The sequence below is a fragment of the Barbus barbus genome (assembly GCF_936440315.1).
Source record: "Barbus barbus genome assembly, chromosome: 5".
In the NCBI taxonomy this organism is placed as follows: Eukaryota; Metazoa; Chordata; class Actinopteri; order Cypriniformes; family Cyprinidae; genus Barbus; species Barbus barbus.
Genome location: NC_136733.1, coordinates 24,958,847 through 24,976,529, shown reverse-complemented (window position 1 = coordinate 24,976,529; position 17,683 = coordinate 24,958,847). Strand labels below are relative to the sequence as shown.

Below are 17,683 nucleotides of genomic sequence, written 5' to 3'. Positions count from 1 at the left end.
AGCGAGAGTCAACGTGAAGTTATACAGAAAATGTTGTATAAGGAGTCAGGTGTCTTCAGTAAGGGTGACGACGATATCGGATGTATTCCCAGTCTACAGATGTCCATTATCCTTCAGGATGATATCCCTGTCCAAAGAGCTTATTCTGCTGTGCCAAAACCAAGATCAAGATCTTCTAGCCAAAGGGTGGATTGTCAAGTCTAAATCGCCATATGCTGCTCCAGTGGTTTGCGTCGGGAAGAAGTTATGGAAAACTCCGGCTTTGTGTGGATTACCATCTCCTGAATAAAAAGACCATCCCTAACCGACACCCATTACCTAGAATACAGGAGTTAATTGACACGCTTGGGGGATATTCTTGGTTTAGTATCTTGGACCAGGGTAAAGCTTACCACCAGGGCTTTATTGCTGACGGGTCCAGACATGTGACTGCATTCAGTACACCTTGGGGACTGTATGAGTGGGTCAGGATTCCATTTGGCCTGTCAAACGCGCCTGCTGCTTTTCAAAGTAGCATGGAGGAGATGCTCAATTCATTGAGGGATGAATGCTGTATACCATACCTAGATGATGTCCTGTGTTATGCAAAGTCCTTCGTCGAACACATTGAAAGCCTCAGGAGAGTATTAAGAGCTCTTCAGCACCACAGGGTGAAGTTGAAACCCGTAAAATGTGAGATGTTTCAGAGAGAGGTCAGATATGTGGGGCGCCTGGTGTCATCTGAAGGTGTACGTGTGGATCCAAGGGACTTCGAAGCTGTACAATCTCTAACTCGCAAGACACCTCAGACAGTGGGGGACGTACGAAGACTACTGGGTTTCCTCAGCTATTACCGAACATTTATTCAGGACTTCTCCAGAGTCGCAAAACCCCTATATGAATTGCTGCAGAAAAAAACAGGGGCTGACCAAAATGCTCATACCCGGAGGAAAGCTAAAGGACCACAAGTCCTCTCAAAGTCTCCAGTGGAGTGGACTAGAGAGCACCAGCAGATCCGGGAGAGACTAACTGGTATGCTAAAAGAACCACCAATGTTGGCATATCCAGATTTCAATCTACCTTTCACACTCCATACTGATGCATCAGAAGAGGGCCTGGGGCTATCTTGTACCAGCGACAGGAGGGAAAGTTGAGGGTTATCGGATATGGATCAAGAACACTGACGACCACTGAGAAGAACTATCGGTTACACAGTGGCAAACTTGATTTTTTGGCATTGAAGTGGGCTGTATGCGAAAAATTTAGGGACTACCTGTTTTATGCACCAAACCTCACAGTGTACACTGACAATAACTCGCTGACATACGTGATGAGCACTGCAGTGGTCCACCGCTGGGTTGGGGAGCTATCTGACTTCCGGTTTAACATCAAATACAGACCAGGCAGAGCCAACATCGATGCAGACACGTTGTCCCGTCTCCCCCTGGACATCGAAGCATTTGAGTCAGAGTGCACAGAAGAGTTACCTACCAGCGTAGTACAGACTGCTTGGGAGGGTAGTCATGTGTAAGGAGATAAAGATGTGGCCTGGATCGCTGCTTTGTATATGTCGACTGCAAAAGAGGAACTACAGTTGGGCAAAAAAGTATTTAGTCAGCCACCAATTGTGCAAGTTCTCCCACTTAAAAAGTTGAGAGAGGCCTGTAATTTTCATCATATGTACACTTCAACTATGAGAGACAGAATGGGGGGAAAGAATCCAGGAAATCACATTGTCTGATTTTTAAAGAATTTATTTGCAAATTATGGTGGAAAATAAGTATTTGGTCAATAACAAAAGTTCATCTCAATACTTTGTTATATACCCTTTGTTGGCAATGACAGAGGTCAAACGTTTTCTGTAAGTCTTCAAAAGGTTTTCACACACTATTGCTGGTATTTTGGCCCATTCCTCCATGCAGATCTCCTCTAGAGCAGTGATGTTTTGGGGCTGTCGCTGGGCAACACGGACTTTCAACTCCCTCCAAAGATTTTCTATGGGGTTGAGATCTGGAGACTGGCTATGCCACTCCAAGACCTTGAAATGCTTCTTACGAAGCCATTCCTTCCTACTCAGCATTCTTTCTCCTCCAAACACAACGAGTTGAGTTTTTACCAAAAAGTTCTATATTGGTTTCATCTGACCATATGACATTCTCCCAGTCCTCTTCTGGATCATCCAAATGCTCTCTAGCAAACTTCAGACGGGCCCGGACATGTACTGGCTTAAGCAGGGGGACACGTCTGGCACTGCAGGATTTGAGTCCCTGGCGGCGTAGTGTGTTACTGATGGTAGCCTTTGTTACTTTGGTCCCAGCTCTCTGCAGGTCAATCACTAGGTCCCCCCGTGTGGTTCTGGGATTTTTCCTCACCGTTCTTGTGATCATTTTGACCCCATGGGGTGAGATCTTGCGTGGAGCCCCAGATCGAGGGAGATTATCAGTGGTCTTGTATGTCTTCCATTTTCTAATAATTGCTCCCACAGTTGATTTATTCACACCAAGCTGCCTGCCTATTGCAGATTCAGTCTTCCCAGCCTGGTGCAGGTCTACAATTTTGTTTCTGGTGTCCTTCGACAGCTCTTTGGTCTTGGCCATAGTGGAGTTTGGAGTGTGACTGTTTGAGGTTGTGGACAGGTGTCTTTTATACTAATAACGAGTTCAAACAGGTGCCATTAATACAGGTAATGAGTGGAAGACAGAGGAGCCTCTTAAAGAAGAAGTTACAGGTCTGTGAGAGCCAGAAATCTTGCTTGTTTGTAGGTGACCAAATACTTATTTTACCGAGGAATTTACCAATGAAATCATTAAAAATCCTACAATGTGATTTCCTGGATTCTTTCCCCCCATTCTGTCTCTCATAGTTGAAGTGTACATATGATGAAAATTACAGGCCTCTCTCATCTTTTTAAGTGGGAGAACTTGCACAATTGGTGGCTGACTAAATACTTTTTTGCCCAACTGTACAGCCATTGACCACTTACCTGCCGACTGTTGGTTTGGAGGAACTGGTTGCAGTCCAACAAGAGGACCCAGTGATTTATCAAGTACGACAGTGAAAAGCCGATGAGGTCATGCCAACAGAGGAAAAGAGAGGAAGCCTGACAGGAACCAGTAGGAAGCTTGTGTATGAATGGAATAGGCTGCATCTGGAGTGGGGGCTCCTCTGTCGAAGAACAAAAGAGAGAAAACAGTTAGTTTTACCAAGCAAGTATAGGAAGTTTGTCACGGTTCATGAATTCACTGGTTTCTTCATGTCTCGTGTAATTGTTGTTCTCTGTGTGTGTGTGTATGTGTGAGTGGGAGCGTCACCGCTCAGTTCTCATCAGCGCGCCAGCTGATCTCATTCCCCGCACCAGCTGCTGCCAATCCACTCACCTATAAAGCCTCACCGCACTCTCCTCTCATTGTCAGATCGTTGGTTGATGTCCTCAGTGTGTCTTCGCGTGTCGTCTGCTGCTTGGTTCCTGGTCTGTGTTTCGTCTTCGTGGTTCGTCTCACCTGGATGTGCACCTCTGCTGGATTCACCAACACCACTCACCACCTGCACGCTGTCTGTCGAGTCCCTGCGCCACCTGCCCACCCGAGAGACTTTGTGATTCAGTTTGTGTCCTCTGACTATTAAATAAATCATTGCTTGCATCCTTGCTTCCTCCTGATTGATCCGTGACAAAATTAGCCTTGTAGCACCTCCATGACAGGATGGGACATGTGGGAACAGAAAGAGTACTCAGCTTGGCGAGGGATTGGTTCTTCTGGCCATACATGAAAGCTGAGATAGATGGGTATGTGACCAGGAAGTGTCCCTGCATAAAGGACAAGAAACCTACCACACACGTCCGAGCACCAATGGGCAGTATTACAACACATTCATCTATGGAACTGGTGTGGATCGACTACCTTCATTTGGAGCCGAGCCGAGGAGGGTACGAATATATCCTTGTAGTCATGGACCATTTAACTAGATTCGCTCAAGCGTATCCAACCAAAAACAAATCAGGGCATACTGCAGCAGAGCGGCTGTTTCAAGACTACATCCCCCACTTTGGATACCCAGCCAAATTACACCACGACCAGGGGCGAGTATTTGAAAATGAATTGTTCCAGAATCTTAGACAACTTGCTGGCATTGGTCACTCCCATACCACCCCATATCATCCCCAAGAAAACCTTGTGGAACGACTAAGCCGGACCCTCTTGCAGATGCTGAGAACACCGACAGACAAGGAAAAAGAGAGATGGAAGATGGCCTATAACTGCTCACGGCATGAGTCTACAGGGTACTCTCCATTCTACCTGTTGTACGGACCGCATCCTTGCCTTCCAGTCGATCTGATCTTTGGTCTGGTAGAACCAGAATAAGAAACAACTTTAAAGGGGTACGCAGAACAGTGGGCCCAGAGAATGACAGAAGCATACAAGAAAAGTAAGTAATAGTCATCAGTCAAGCGCAAGGGGGAAAGCTCAGTACGATCATAAAGTGAGAGGAGTTGTGCTGAAGGCAGGAGACAGAGTACTAGTTAGGAACCTCAGAGAATGGGGAGGCCCAGGAAAGCTGAGATCCTACTGGGAAAAAGCTGCATATGTGGTAAAGGAACAGGTGACAGACAATCCCGTATACATAGTATATCGAGAGAACGGTGACAGCAGAAAGACCAAGACGCTACATCGAAATCTGTTGTTACTGGTGAATGACTTGCCTGTGGAAGCTCCAGCGACGACACCTGCATCCATGGGACCTGAAAGAAAGAAAAAGTCAGAGAGACATACAAAGAGCAACAATGTTGACAATGAAGATAGTGATATGGCTTACTCTGATGAAGAGAGCAGTGTAGAAGGATACTGGCTGAGGACTCCAGTCAGCTGGTCAACAACAGGGAACAATCAACTTCTGGGGAGAATGCCAGTAGGGGAAGACACCCGTTCTATACAAGAAAGAGAAAATTCAAGGCACAGAGAGGAACAAAGAACAGAAGAGAGTACATCAAATGAACATCCATATACCTACCTCGATACAGCATGTCCAGAAGTTCCAGATGATGGAGACAAAGCAAATTCAAACAGTCAGCCTGTGAGCGTAGGAAGAGTGGAGGGTCTGGGAGTAGAAGAAGAGACCAGCATGAGAAGGTCAGCCAGGGAGCGGATGCCAAGACAGATGTATACACACAACACGTTTGGTCAGCCTACAATTCACCTCTACACCACACTAAACTCAATCACTGCTTACCCCATTCCACTCATGCCCGTTTGGGGTTTATACAGTTATAGCATGCCTCCCACGTACCCTCACTTATACTTACCTCAAGTACACACACCTTATTGGGGTTACTGCTGTTTATTTAGAGTGATTGAAGTGTTTGGTTATGGGAAGCTTTGATCTTTTTGTCAGGGAGAGTGTGGTACACACAGAAAGTGTTTACACAACTCTATGAACATTCAGGAATCCCTTTATTTATATATATTCATCTTTTTCTATGAATAATCCAAGCAGAGACTTTTATTTTAAAACGGGAAGATCACGTATAGGGCCGTCTAACTCCTAACACAGACAGAGGAGCTGGCAGAGAGCAGACGTGATACCCGTTTCTTTTGTTTGTTTCCTGTGTTCACAGTAATCTGTCCATGGGTCTCCGGAGGTGGGACCTGCAACAGATACATATTTTTATCTTGTATTTTTAATCAATATTTTCTCAATCAGAGACTTATCGGTATACAAAGTATTTTGCCTATTTTCAAAATGTTATATTTAAAACATTATTATTTAAAATGTATAATTAAAAAAGTAAATTTCTGAGGAAAAATTCATAAGGTCGTGTGACAAAAATATATTTGTGCCTGTTTGATACTGTGACTTGACTTGACTTGACCCTTATCAGGACTCGACTTGACTTGCTTGAGGTGAGCCACTGACTTGGCTTGATTTGCTTGTACTGTGACTTGAGACTTGCTTGAGACTTGAACGTGTGACTTTCCCCCACCAAAAGATACATCTCAGTAAAGGTTTCAAATGAAAAAACAGTGCAATTAAGTACTTACTAGCAGTGAAACTTTAGCAATGGTTTTATATGTTGTTGTTGTTGTTTGTATATGGCTCAAAACTGAAATTGTAATAATTTGAATACCTGTTTGGTAAGCATGAAAATGAAATAAAACCACATTGGCATACATACAGGTAAATTTCAGTTAGTGTGCAATTAGGATTTTTTTTAACTGAAAAGTTGAGCTGTGCTATGAGCTGTGTTGTTACCATTTGTTTGTTTCATAAACTGTTTCTTTTTTTCTAACTGTCTAAAAATTTAAGTCTAAAAATAAAATACAAAATACACACCACCGCTCAAAGGTTTAATTTATTTTTAAAATAAATTTATAGGATACTTTTTTCAGAAAGGTTGCATTAAAATGCAAAATGTACAAAATACAGTTTTTTTTTTACTTTCTATTTAACAAAATTCCTGTATTTTCATAAAAATATTAAATTTCAGCACTTCACTTCTTATGAAGGATTTTCCTCAGCAAAGCTGTGGGTTGCCCTCACACGTGACCGTATCTTAGCAACGGTAAGCGTGGGTAATTAGACTGGATAGGTAAAGAAAAACTAGACTTTCGTATTGGCAAGATTACAAGCAGTATTGCACTTGTGTTCGCGTATCATATAACTCGAAAGTTTTAAAAAACAAACCTTTGGCATATAATGTTTCGAATGTTTAATGTTTGAATCTGTAACATCGTGAATCTGGTAGTGGCTCGGACAAATTCTCCATCTTTTCCTCTCGCCAGTCACACAGAACAATGTCAACGACAAACGGGACATCAACTACATCTGACAGGACAGATGCAGAAACTGAAGACACAGGTGAGCAGAAAAACACAGAGGATAATCAGATAGAGAAAGAAGTACACAATGAAGATGAAGAAGGAAAACGTGAACTATACAGTCTGCGGGAGGATATTGCAGATTCACAAGTTTACACAGCCACATCACTGTCTGCTATTCCCAAGGAGACCAGAAGCAAAACTCAACCACTGGTAATGATTCGATAAAATGTCTTTTAATTCCTTTAAAAAAATGTCTTTAACTTTAATTAGTCCGACCAAATAACTACAATGCAACTACAATGTTATGTCACAGTGTTTTCTAAAACTAAAAATATTTTATTTCACAATGACAACAAGTCATATATTATGCATGGCTATTTTATGTAACGTAATGACAAGTTGCTTTAGGAGCTAACAATATTTAACAAGAAACAATAATGATCTTGTAAATTTAAAATTATTTTATTGTCAAAAAGCACACATTTGTTAATGCTATACCCACATACCTCAGTTTTTTTCACACCTGTATCTAAATCTTTGTATTTTGTACTTGCAGGTCCTTGATTGGGCTTATGGGATGAACCAAACTCTACCTGTTCTCAGTCTGCAGGATGAAAACAGACTTGTCATCTTGTACATTTGTGCCCATGTTGCTGTCATGTATGATCACACATCCAATGCTCAGCATCTTTTACAAGTAAGAGGCTCATACTGCTACAGACTAAGAAAGTAAATGATGATGAAGTTAAATATGATCTAAAATCTTATTGTAAAAATGTTGCTTATGTGCTGTTTGGTGTCTACAGGGCCACTGCAGTCCAATCACTTGTTTGTGTGCTAGTGAAGACAGACGCTGGCTTGTGACAGCTGACATGGGCCAGGAGAGTCTGGTTATCATATGGGATGCTTATACAGGGTAACACTGATCCAAATATTATTACATTAATACTTTTTTTGTGTAAATCTTCTTGATGGTCCTGTTAAAGTCCTCGTTTTGTGATGTACATCCCAGTTAAATGGATTATCAAAAAGAAATAAATGTTGGGCTGGATTTGGTTCTATTCATATATTGTTGATTGGATGGAGGCAAATCGGCTGAATCGGCTTGCAGTCAATTGTAAGAAAGGGGCAGGGTTTAGGCTGTCTAAATGATTGGGTAAGACTGGCATATATCACCACAGAGAGAAGTTTAGTTTCAGCGTAAAATCAAGTTATGACATTTTGACAAAGAATTATGAGGTGTTGGTGCCGATAGCCTTGTGGGCCACGTGCCAACATAGCGCTGTAGCGTTATGGCCGTCCCGAGTTCGAATGCCAGCTCTTGGACCTTTCCCAATCCCGCCCCCTCTCTCTCCCAATTCGCTGTCATTACACTGCCCTGTCTAAATAAAGGCAAAATGCCAAAAATAAATATTAAAAAAAGGATCATGAGATCAAAATTATAGATCATTCACAATACGATCTGTAACACGAATTTACAAAATAGACAGGGTGAATTTTCTTTTCATTCCGATCCATAACATGTTGCAGGATTCCTGTGCGAACATTGTTTGACTGTCATCCAGAGGGTGGAGTTTCTGCCTTGGCCCTATCAAAGGATTCAAAATACCTGGCTACTGTTGGAGCTGGAGCAGTACAGGTCTGAAACCTGACGTTTTATGTGGTCTATCCTATTTTTACATAGACTCACTGTAGATATCTTATGTCGTTTTATGAGGAGCCATGTATTCCTGGCATCGATTATGTGTTTAATTAAGTTCAATAAAGATGATTGCAGTAAAAAGATCAAATGAAACCACAGAATATTATCACTGGCTACAAATTCACTGATCAATGTTCTTTTTTTCTGTGCATCAGCGAGTGTGTATTTGGAACTGGACAGATGAAAGTGAAAGCCCAGAATGCCAAGTTGACCTCAGCCCAAAATATGGTTGCCAGGTATGTTGCAGAACTGTGCACTGATGTGGTTATAACACAGAGGTAATACATAGAGGGTTGAAAAGCAACAATGTCTTAATTCCACATTTATTGTTTCTTTATGAAAACTGGTTGTCACATCAATTATCAAATTAACTTTTTCCATGTTTTCCCAGAATCAACTACTTTTCGATCCCTTTGATAACACACAGTTGGTCAGCAACAGCAGAACTCAGGTTCTCTTCTACAACTGGGTAGGACTTAATTAATTATTTATATTACTGATTTACTGTTTTAGTTGTCTTTGTATATAATGATACATTCTGCTGCTCAGGAAAGGGGACATCTGGAATACTCAGCTCCTGAAATTACTGACAAGGTTGGCAGAATAATTTTTCATCAGATTAAATTTTTGTGCTGTTGTGATGTTATTCTTCTCTGCCATTGGCATTGACCTCTTGCAAATCTGTCACCATTCAGACCTTCAATATGGTGCTAGGTTCCCTGAGCCAGTCTATCTTCCACTATGATGGTGTGCAGGCTTTTACAGCCACCTCAGCTGGGAATATAGTTCTCTGGGACAAGCAGACTCAATCTGTCTCTCGTCAACCAGTAGTGAGGAAAGCCGGAAAACTTGTGGCTCTCCAGAAGGATGCAATCACTGTACTTACTTTGATTGACAGGTATATATATATATATATATATATATATGACACATAGATACAATATATGGGAAATGAGTGCATTAGGATTTTTCAAATAAATTCCAGTAATCCTAAAGCCTATTACATTTTCACTTGCTGTATGTTACACTTTGCTATTCATTTGATGTTTTTTGTCTGACATTAGTTTATGCAAATATATTATGTGTATACTGTCAAGTTTTATAGTAACAGGTGATGTGAATGGCCACATCAAATTCTATGATGGAAATCTCAAGCTCATCAACGTGTACAACGAGTTTAGCTTGGATACTATCAGATCCATCTCCTTTTCCAAAGAAAAGCCTTCCATTAGCGACTTGGGATATCCAAAAGACTGCACACTGGATGCCAAGCCATTTGTCATAAGGTGGGGGACTCAGAAAGTTTTCAGATTTATTATGATAAATTTGCCATACAAAATAATGCTTTAAAAATGTTATAATTTATTTGCAAGTCAGCATTATATATATATGTACAGTGCCCTCTATAAGTATTGGAACAGTAAAGACGAAATTGCTCTGTTGGCTGTGGAGTCAAGACATTTGCAAATATGATTAAAAGATGAATATGAGACAAAACTACATAATTTTACATTTTATTATTAGCCGTTTCAACACGCATATGTTTTAGCAAATAAAAAGAACAGCACTTTTAGAGTTCATCCCACTCATTGATGTGAGAATAAGTATTGGGACAGTTGAGCATATGGCAGATATAAAAGATTAAAAGCTATTATTTAGTTGCAGATCCCTTGCACACAATCACAGCAGTGAGTCTGTGACCCATAGACATCACCAGACTCTTGGTCTCATCCTTTGAAATGCTTTTCTCAGCCTTTAATGCAGCCAATTCCAATTGTTGCTTGTTTTGGGGAGTTTCTGCCTTTACTCTCCTCTCCAGCTGGTGAAATTCATGTTCAATCGGATTTAAATCTGGAGATTGACTTGGGGAATCTAAAATTTTCCATTTCTTTGCCCTTATAAATTCCTTGACTGAACTGGCAGGGTGTTATGGGTCATTGTCCTGATGCAATATGAAGCACTTCCCAATGAATCTGGTGGTATTTTCTTGAATATTGGTAGGCAAGATGGTTTCGTAACCTTCCAAATTCATTCTGCTACTGTCATCATACATTAAGTCATCAGTAAAGTTGAGAGGACCTGTTCTAGAGGCAGCCATGCATGACCATGCCATGACACCACCTCCACCATGCTTTACAGATGAGGCTGTATGCTTGGGATCATTGCAGTTCCCTTTTTTTCTCCACATTTTTGCTTTTCCATCACTTAGATAAAGGTTCATCTTTTTCTCATCGGTCCATAAACACTGTTCCAAAACTCTTCTGGCTCAACTTTGTGCTTTTTTGCAAACTCTAATCTTGCCTTTCTATTGTTGGAGCTGGTCAGAGGTTTGCATCTTGCTGTGTAGCATCTGTAATTCTGTGTCAAAGTCTCCTGAGGACAGTAGATTGTCAGAGCATCACCCCAGCTTTCTGGAAGTTGTTGGTGATTTTACAGACACGCCTTTTAGGATTCATTTTCACACCTTTTATGATTTGTCTGTCATCAACTACTGTTGTTTTCTCAGCCGATCCGGTCATTGTTGGTTGCTGGTGTCGCTGGTGGTTTCCAAACTCTTGATTTCTCAATGCCCTTTGTTTTTGCTGGAGCTCTAATTGACTTCCTCTTTTCTTTTAGCATCCAAATTGCTTGTTTTTCTCTCAAAGTCAGCTCCCTCGTCTTCAGCCTGGTTTGTGTGCGTCATCATCGAATGCAAGATTCAGAATGCAGAAGTAATGAATATAACTGATACGACACATTCCCTGCTTTTAATATCTGAAGAATTAATTCAACAGGACACAGCTGATCACTTAGAAAGACCTGTGAGGCAACTGTACCAATACTTATGCTCACATCAGATAGAGGGATGAAACTCTAAAAGTGCTGAACTTCTTAGCTGGTAAAACATCTGTGTGTTGAATCACCCAATAATAAAATGTGACATACTGTAGTTTTGTCTCATATTCATCTTTTAGTAATATTTGTAAATGTCTTGACTCCACAGCCAACAGAGCAATTTTGTCTTTACTGTTCCAATACTTTTGGGGCACTGTATATATATATATATACTGTATGTATATATATATATATATATATACATACAGTGTATATATATATATATATATATATATATATATATATATTTATTGTACATTAATTTTTTTAAACTTTTTAGAAAGAAAGTTTTCCTTCACTAAATTAGCATTTATAACAAAGATGTTTTGAAGAAAGTTCTTATTATTGTTTTTACACATACCTCAGCAATATGTATGAGATACATTTCAAGTCCTCAGTTAAAAGCTAAAACTACTAATAAGAGTGCTAACAAGATTGAATGCACCAATCCATGTTACAAAGTACATTTAGATCTTAAATTTATGCTTAAAGAGGGAACAATTTAAATTCTGTTCAGCTTATCCTTTATTCACCCTAATGTTATTCCAAACCTTTTTTTTCTGTTGAACATAAAAAGAGATATTTTGAAAAATGTTGGTAACCATTGACTCCCATTTATATGGACAAAAATACTGAGGCATTCTCAAAATATCGTCTTTTCTGTTCCACAGACGAATATAATTTGTAAAGGTTTGGAACAACATGAGAGTCAGTACATGATGTCAGGATTTTTTTGTCTCTTTAAAGTATGGTCAGTTGTAAACTCTGTAATGCAATAAAATGTTTCTCTCCCTCCATTTACAGAAATTTTGTTGTCTCCACAACTCATGCAACTGCAGTACATGTAAATGCACAGAGAAATGTTCCACAGACCCTTCTGAAGGAACATGCAGAACCTCTAGAAGCAGTTGCCTGCCATCCTAAACAGCCGCTAGTAGCTATGGGCAGCCACAGTGGCACCATTAAAGTTTGGGATTATGAGCATAAAGAGGCAGTCTGCAGCAGGGTCTTCCAGCCCCACAAACAGATCCAGTGTATAACCTACGATCCACAAGGTGAGCTAGAAAACAAGATCTTACTCATATTATAATACAGTTTATATATGTAAAACATTTTACATTTCATGTTGTTTAATGGCACATTATCTAATTTAAGAGTTTAAGGCTGCTTGCATTGAATTTATACCACGTATTAAAACATTTTTTATACTAGCAAATGGTTGTATGTATGATGCGATTATATGTATACTATCTGAGTATGCATGTGTATGAATTTGTCATGTTGTAGGTTTTTACCTGGCGGTGGGCTTTGCCAGTGGGGCTTTGCAGATTGTTGATGCCTGTACACTTCAGAGTGATGGTAAAGAGTGTTTGCAGTACAGTCAGGACAGCATTACCCATCTCACTTTTTCCCAGGACTCACACTACCTGGCTGCCGCAGTTAGTAGGAGTTGCATTTTGTGAACCTGTCACATTGAGAAATAATGTGAAATGAAAATTTAAAATATGAAGTTTTTGGCACAAAAATGTTGCTGACATTTTAAGTGGACCTCAAGGACAAAAAAATATTACTGTTTAACTTTTTACTATTAAAACTTTGACTGTAACAGCACTGTTCCAGAGTTTGTGAGGTATTTTTGTTATGTAGATCTATATTTCCTACATTTTTCTTATTTCAGGACACTGGAAAAGCTGTGACATTGCTCTGTAGATGTAAAGAGGGGATCCAGGAGGTTTGGAAATACCAGGGCAGGCACCACTCGCATTATAAACCCATTCAGGACCTGCTGTTTGGAGTGGATTTAGACAGCAGTCAGCCTCGCCTTCTCTCTCTCGGCATGGATCACAGGCTTGTGAGTCCCTGGGTTCCTGTATGATCTTGCTCCCTTGGTATGCGTTTAACTTTTTGAACTGTCTATCACATCTATCCTGTCTGTTCTGAACAGGTGGAGTATGATCTGCAGAATAGTGGTGAAGATGGGTTGTTGATTTTGAGTTCTCAATGTATCGAGCAGAGTGCTGTGCCCACCTGCATGGTGTGGTATCCTCCTCTGACACCTGAACACTTCCTCCTTACAGCTTCCAACCTGTATAAGATGAAGCTCTTCAATGCTACCTCCAAGATGTGCAGGTTTGCAGTTTTCCTATAGGCAGAACAAATAGAAATATCACTGAAATAACAAACGGCAATCTGGTTGATTTGTTTGCAGAATTTCAAATGAACCAAAAGTCAAACCATTCTGTCTAAATGGGATTTGTAGAGAAATTAAAATGGAAAAAATTATTACACCTACCTCAAATTGGATAATAGAATGGAATTTCAAGGATATATTTTTTTAATATGGCATTCTTCTGATCCAAGAGGGAAATAAGTTAGTAATTCTGTTAAGATAAACATCTCTGTTATGACTATGGACAAAGGAACAGAAGATTCATCCTATAAGTACATCTGTCATCACAAGTGAAGGGAAATGACTAATACTAATGTAAAGGTCAGACGATTCCTGAAGCTCAAAATAATTAAAGAGGTTGTCAACCAAAAGGACCAAATAGGAAAAAATAATCTTGTTTTATTGCTTAGATTTTTGAAGTAAAACACACTGAATAATGTTTATCAATTTTATGCATAGTTAGGATAAACACAACATAAACAACGTAATAAGAAATAGAATGGCCCTCTTTTTAACATTCTAAACCTTAACTATTGGATAGTATAATTATTTATTGAATTGGGTTAGGATAACAGATGAGTTTATGCTCTAGTTGGGATTATAAAAATTGAAGCAGGAATGCTATTTTTGTGATGCTCTAATGCTATCATTTCAAAAGTATCAGCAAAGCCACAGACCGATTGACAAAAATAATCACAGCACTAAAAGTAGCGTTATTATTTCTTTAATACAACAGTTCAATAAACAAAAAGTTATCAGAGTAAATTACATTTTAGACATAAATTGTTAGTTACTGTCTGTTTTTGCTGTTTCTATGCAAATATATTCAAACAAAGCCACAACAGCATTTTGTTCCTAAATGAATGAGTTTTCAATTAATTGTTCAGTGAAAGATTCAATTTCGTTCCTGAATGAACAGTATATTTGAACGAACCGATTAGAGCAGGGATACTCAAATCCGGCAAGCGAGATCCACTTTCCTGCAGAGTTTAGCGCCAACCCTGATCAAACTCACCCACCTGTGATTTTCTAATGATCATGAAGACATTGATTAGCATGCTCAGGTGTGTTTGATGAGGGTTAGAGCTAAACTCTGCTGGAAAGTGGATCTCGCGAGCCAGATTGGAGGATCCCTGGATTAGAGCGAATGATTCAATGACTCACTCGCCACCAACTGGCATACTGAGTAAGAAATTAAAGGAAAGTTATTTATTTTTTAGCTGTTATCTTATGCTGTTATAAACAGCAGTGAATTTAATGAAATATTTTTACAGTCTACTACAAGGGTTTCATTTTTTTAATCTCTTGAAAAATACATCTGATTCAAAATGAATTAATTCATATAAAAAATATATTTTTTTCTCCTGATTTTGCATATCTGTTTGTGATGGTGTGCTTTGCACAGAAAAACAATCTTCGGGCCCTCTTATGGTTCTCCAGTGAAAAAGATGGCCATCCTACCTGCATCTCAGGATGGCGACCCTAATTCTCGTTACATGGCATATATAACACAAGATAAGGTATAAATTGTTTTTAAGGCCTTATAAACAAACCATGCATTTGATAATAATTACTCTTCTGTACTGATACTTTGTCTCAGCATGAGCCATCATGCCAGTTTTATTGCCTTTACTATTTAGATTTAATGTTTTAAATCTCCTTTTCATTCCTGTTTTTTCTCTTTGATGTAGGTTGGCATTCAGATTCTACCTCTGGATGGAAACCCTCACAAGTCCTTTGCAATGATCTGTCACACAACAGGCGTGTCAACTCTGGCTTGCTCATATGATGGTAGATATGCTTTTACTGCTGGAGGACGAGACTGCACCGTCTTTTCATGGGAGCTCAATTTGGCGTAAGTTTGGAGAACATGCGTCCCATGCAGAAGTCCACTGTTTTTTCAGTCATGACAGATCATGTAGTCGCTTAATTAATACGAGGTCATGAAATATAAATGAATAATAACTGTGCAGTTTAATAGTAGTATAATAATGAATTTAAAATTTAATTTTTTTTAGGATTGTAACTGTGTTTGCCACCTCACAATTCTGTTATTACATTTGCATATATGCAGATCATTGGAGGCATCAGCTGCTCTAGGCGGGAAAGACATGCTGCCCTTCTACAATCTTCTGGATGGAGGGAGAGATGGACAGCTCTTCAGGGTTTGAGATCTCTGTTCTAATGCTTTCTATTTTGTCATTGTCCTTTATGTAGTTTTTTTTTTTTTTTTTAGCAGTTTTTCAGCATTTACCTCATTTCATCCTAATAATTAGTTTCATAATGTTACCAGGCCTACCAATAGACAGCAAATCTTATGATTTGTCCTTTAGGAAATGGAAGAATATTTTTACTACTGTCAACTACAAAATCAGGTCCTTGACACCATGGAAACACGGCTTGTGTCCACACGCATACCTCTAGCTGATGTGCCCTTCTTAATGAGAGCGCTTGGCTTCTATCCAACAGAGCAAGAGGTACGAATGTTGTTGCGATCACAGTTGACTCTACCATACAGATCTGTCATCGATGGGTCGACTGCCACTCAATCTTTTGTCAACACATGGTTGTTTTGTTTTGTTGAAGCTGGAAGACATGCAAAATGAGGTGAAGTTCAGCCGCTATGCTGAAACCAGAAATTATGTGACGGACATCGATTTGGAGGAGTTCATTAAGCTGTATGTCAACCACAGACCTGCCTCTGGCATTGCCAGACAGGAGCTGTGCAATGCCTTCCAGGTGCTTGGAAAGCCAGACGAAGAGGGCAGATATACAATTGACAGAGACGAACTGCTGGAGTTACTGCAGGCTATAGGTAATACATTTTTATGAGCTTTACCATTACTTTACATTTGCTAAATTGCAATATGAGATGCCAGAGAAATTATAATTAACAGAGAAAGACTAGAATAGTAATTACTTGTAATTCATTTCAGGTGAACATATGACCGAGGATGACTTGGCTGAATGCTTTACAACCCTTGTAGGTAATAGTGGAGAGGGAGCCAATAGCACAGGTATGCAGAACTCCTGCAAACCACCAAACTGATGGACAAATTTGATGGCTTACTGCTTGAATGTTAAGTCTGACGTCACACATCAGCGTTTCCAGGTCCCAAAAGCACACAGTGCTAATATACACTCAAAGTGTACTGTAGAACAACTGAAAAATCATGATCATAACCTTTATCTCCATACTTGAATCTCAATTGGCCAGACAGTGATTCATTTTTAATATTGGTATCCAGGACGCCATGAGACATAACGCTGTATTGTACACCGTTTTTTTAAATCTTAGATTAAAGATGTGCTATGAATGAATAGCGCTCATAAACAGCTGTTGAGATAGTATTCCATGTAAATGATAGTATGTAAAATAACTTTACCAAACAAGCCAGGCTTATTTCAGTTAGTTTGAACCAAATCAACAGACAATAAATCAGACTAAGTCTTATTTGGTAAACTTGTTTATGAAGCAGGCCCATGGAAACAGTACTTGACAGGTTGGTTTTGGGATTCGAGTTTTCAAATAAATGTGCATGATAGTGTTTGCTTGTCTTTGTAGATGTCATACTGTGTCATCTGCACTGTATGATCATCACCTTCTTAAGGTCAAGGAATGTTGGCCAAAAATATTCTAAATGTACCAATCTTGACTACTGTGTCTGTTCTATACAGAATCTCTGCTTGAGAGTGTGCTGCCTCCTGAAATCAGCATGGAGACATTTGCCACAGATATCTTGGGTTTTTCTTCAGCCACCCAGGAACTTCCTCAAGAACATGGGCAAGATCTGTAACATCTGCAGCTTATTGAAACAAATCTTTTGAAACAAACATTTCTTTGATTGCATAACAGTATTTTTGTGGCTACTAAGCTTTTGTTTCGGTGTATTTTTTTCTGTAAAGCTGTGGATATAAAATCATACGGAAATAAACGTTGTTGTTTGACAACATACTGTCGATTGTCGGTCTCCATTTTTTCCAGATACATGTGTAAAACGTGTGTGGATGTCGTAGTCATCGATTCGATTTGATCGTGTTGCTCACCAATCTGTTAAAATCTCTTTTTCTTTGCTCTGTTCGCTAGACAAAGGAGCGAAACTCGTAGCCGCATTGACCGTGTCTCTCATTCTTCCAGGGCAT

The 17,683-nt window shown here is 39.6% G+C and overlaps 1 protein-coding gene across 2 annotated transcripts; it reads left to right on the top strand.

Moving 5' to 3' along the window:
- Nucleotides 1-6,511: 6,511 nt before the first annotated feature.
- LOC306869946 (cilia- and flagella-associated protein 251-like) lies at nt 6,512-17,496 on the top strand. 2 transcript variants are annotated; one of them, XM_079416914.1, is made up of 21 exons: nt 6,532-6,562; nt 6,756-7,004; nt 7,351-7,491; nt 7,601-7,710; nt 8,325-8,433; nt 8,652-8,732; nt 8,888-8,965; nt 9,046-9,090; nt 9,192-9,394; nt 9,594-9,782; nt 12,175-12,425; nt 12,658-12,809; nt 13,049-13,222; nt 13,316-13,500; nt 14,946-15,060; nt 15,232-15,395; nt 15,615-15,705; nt 15,874-16,017; nt 16,127-16,355; nt 16,477-16,557; nt 17,219-17,496. In XM_079416914.1, the coding sequence occupies exons 2-21, from the start codon at nt 6,768-6,770 to the stop codon at nt 17,335-17,337; spliced, it is 2,898 nt and encodes a 965-aa protein (XP_079273040.1). In that variant the 5' UTR covers nt 6,532-6,562; nt 6,756-6,767; the 3' UTR covers nt 17,338-17,496. The 2 variants fall into 2 exon arrangements, with proteins under 2 accessions (XP_079273039.1, XP_079273040.1); XM_079416913.1 differs by having other exon boundaries at nt 6,512-7,004.
- Nucleotides 17,497-17,683: the final 187 nt, after the last annotated feature.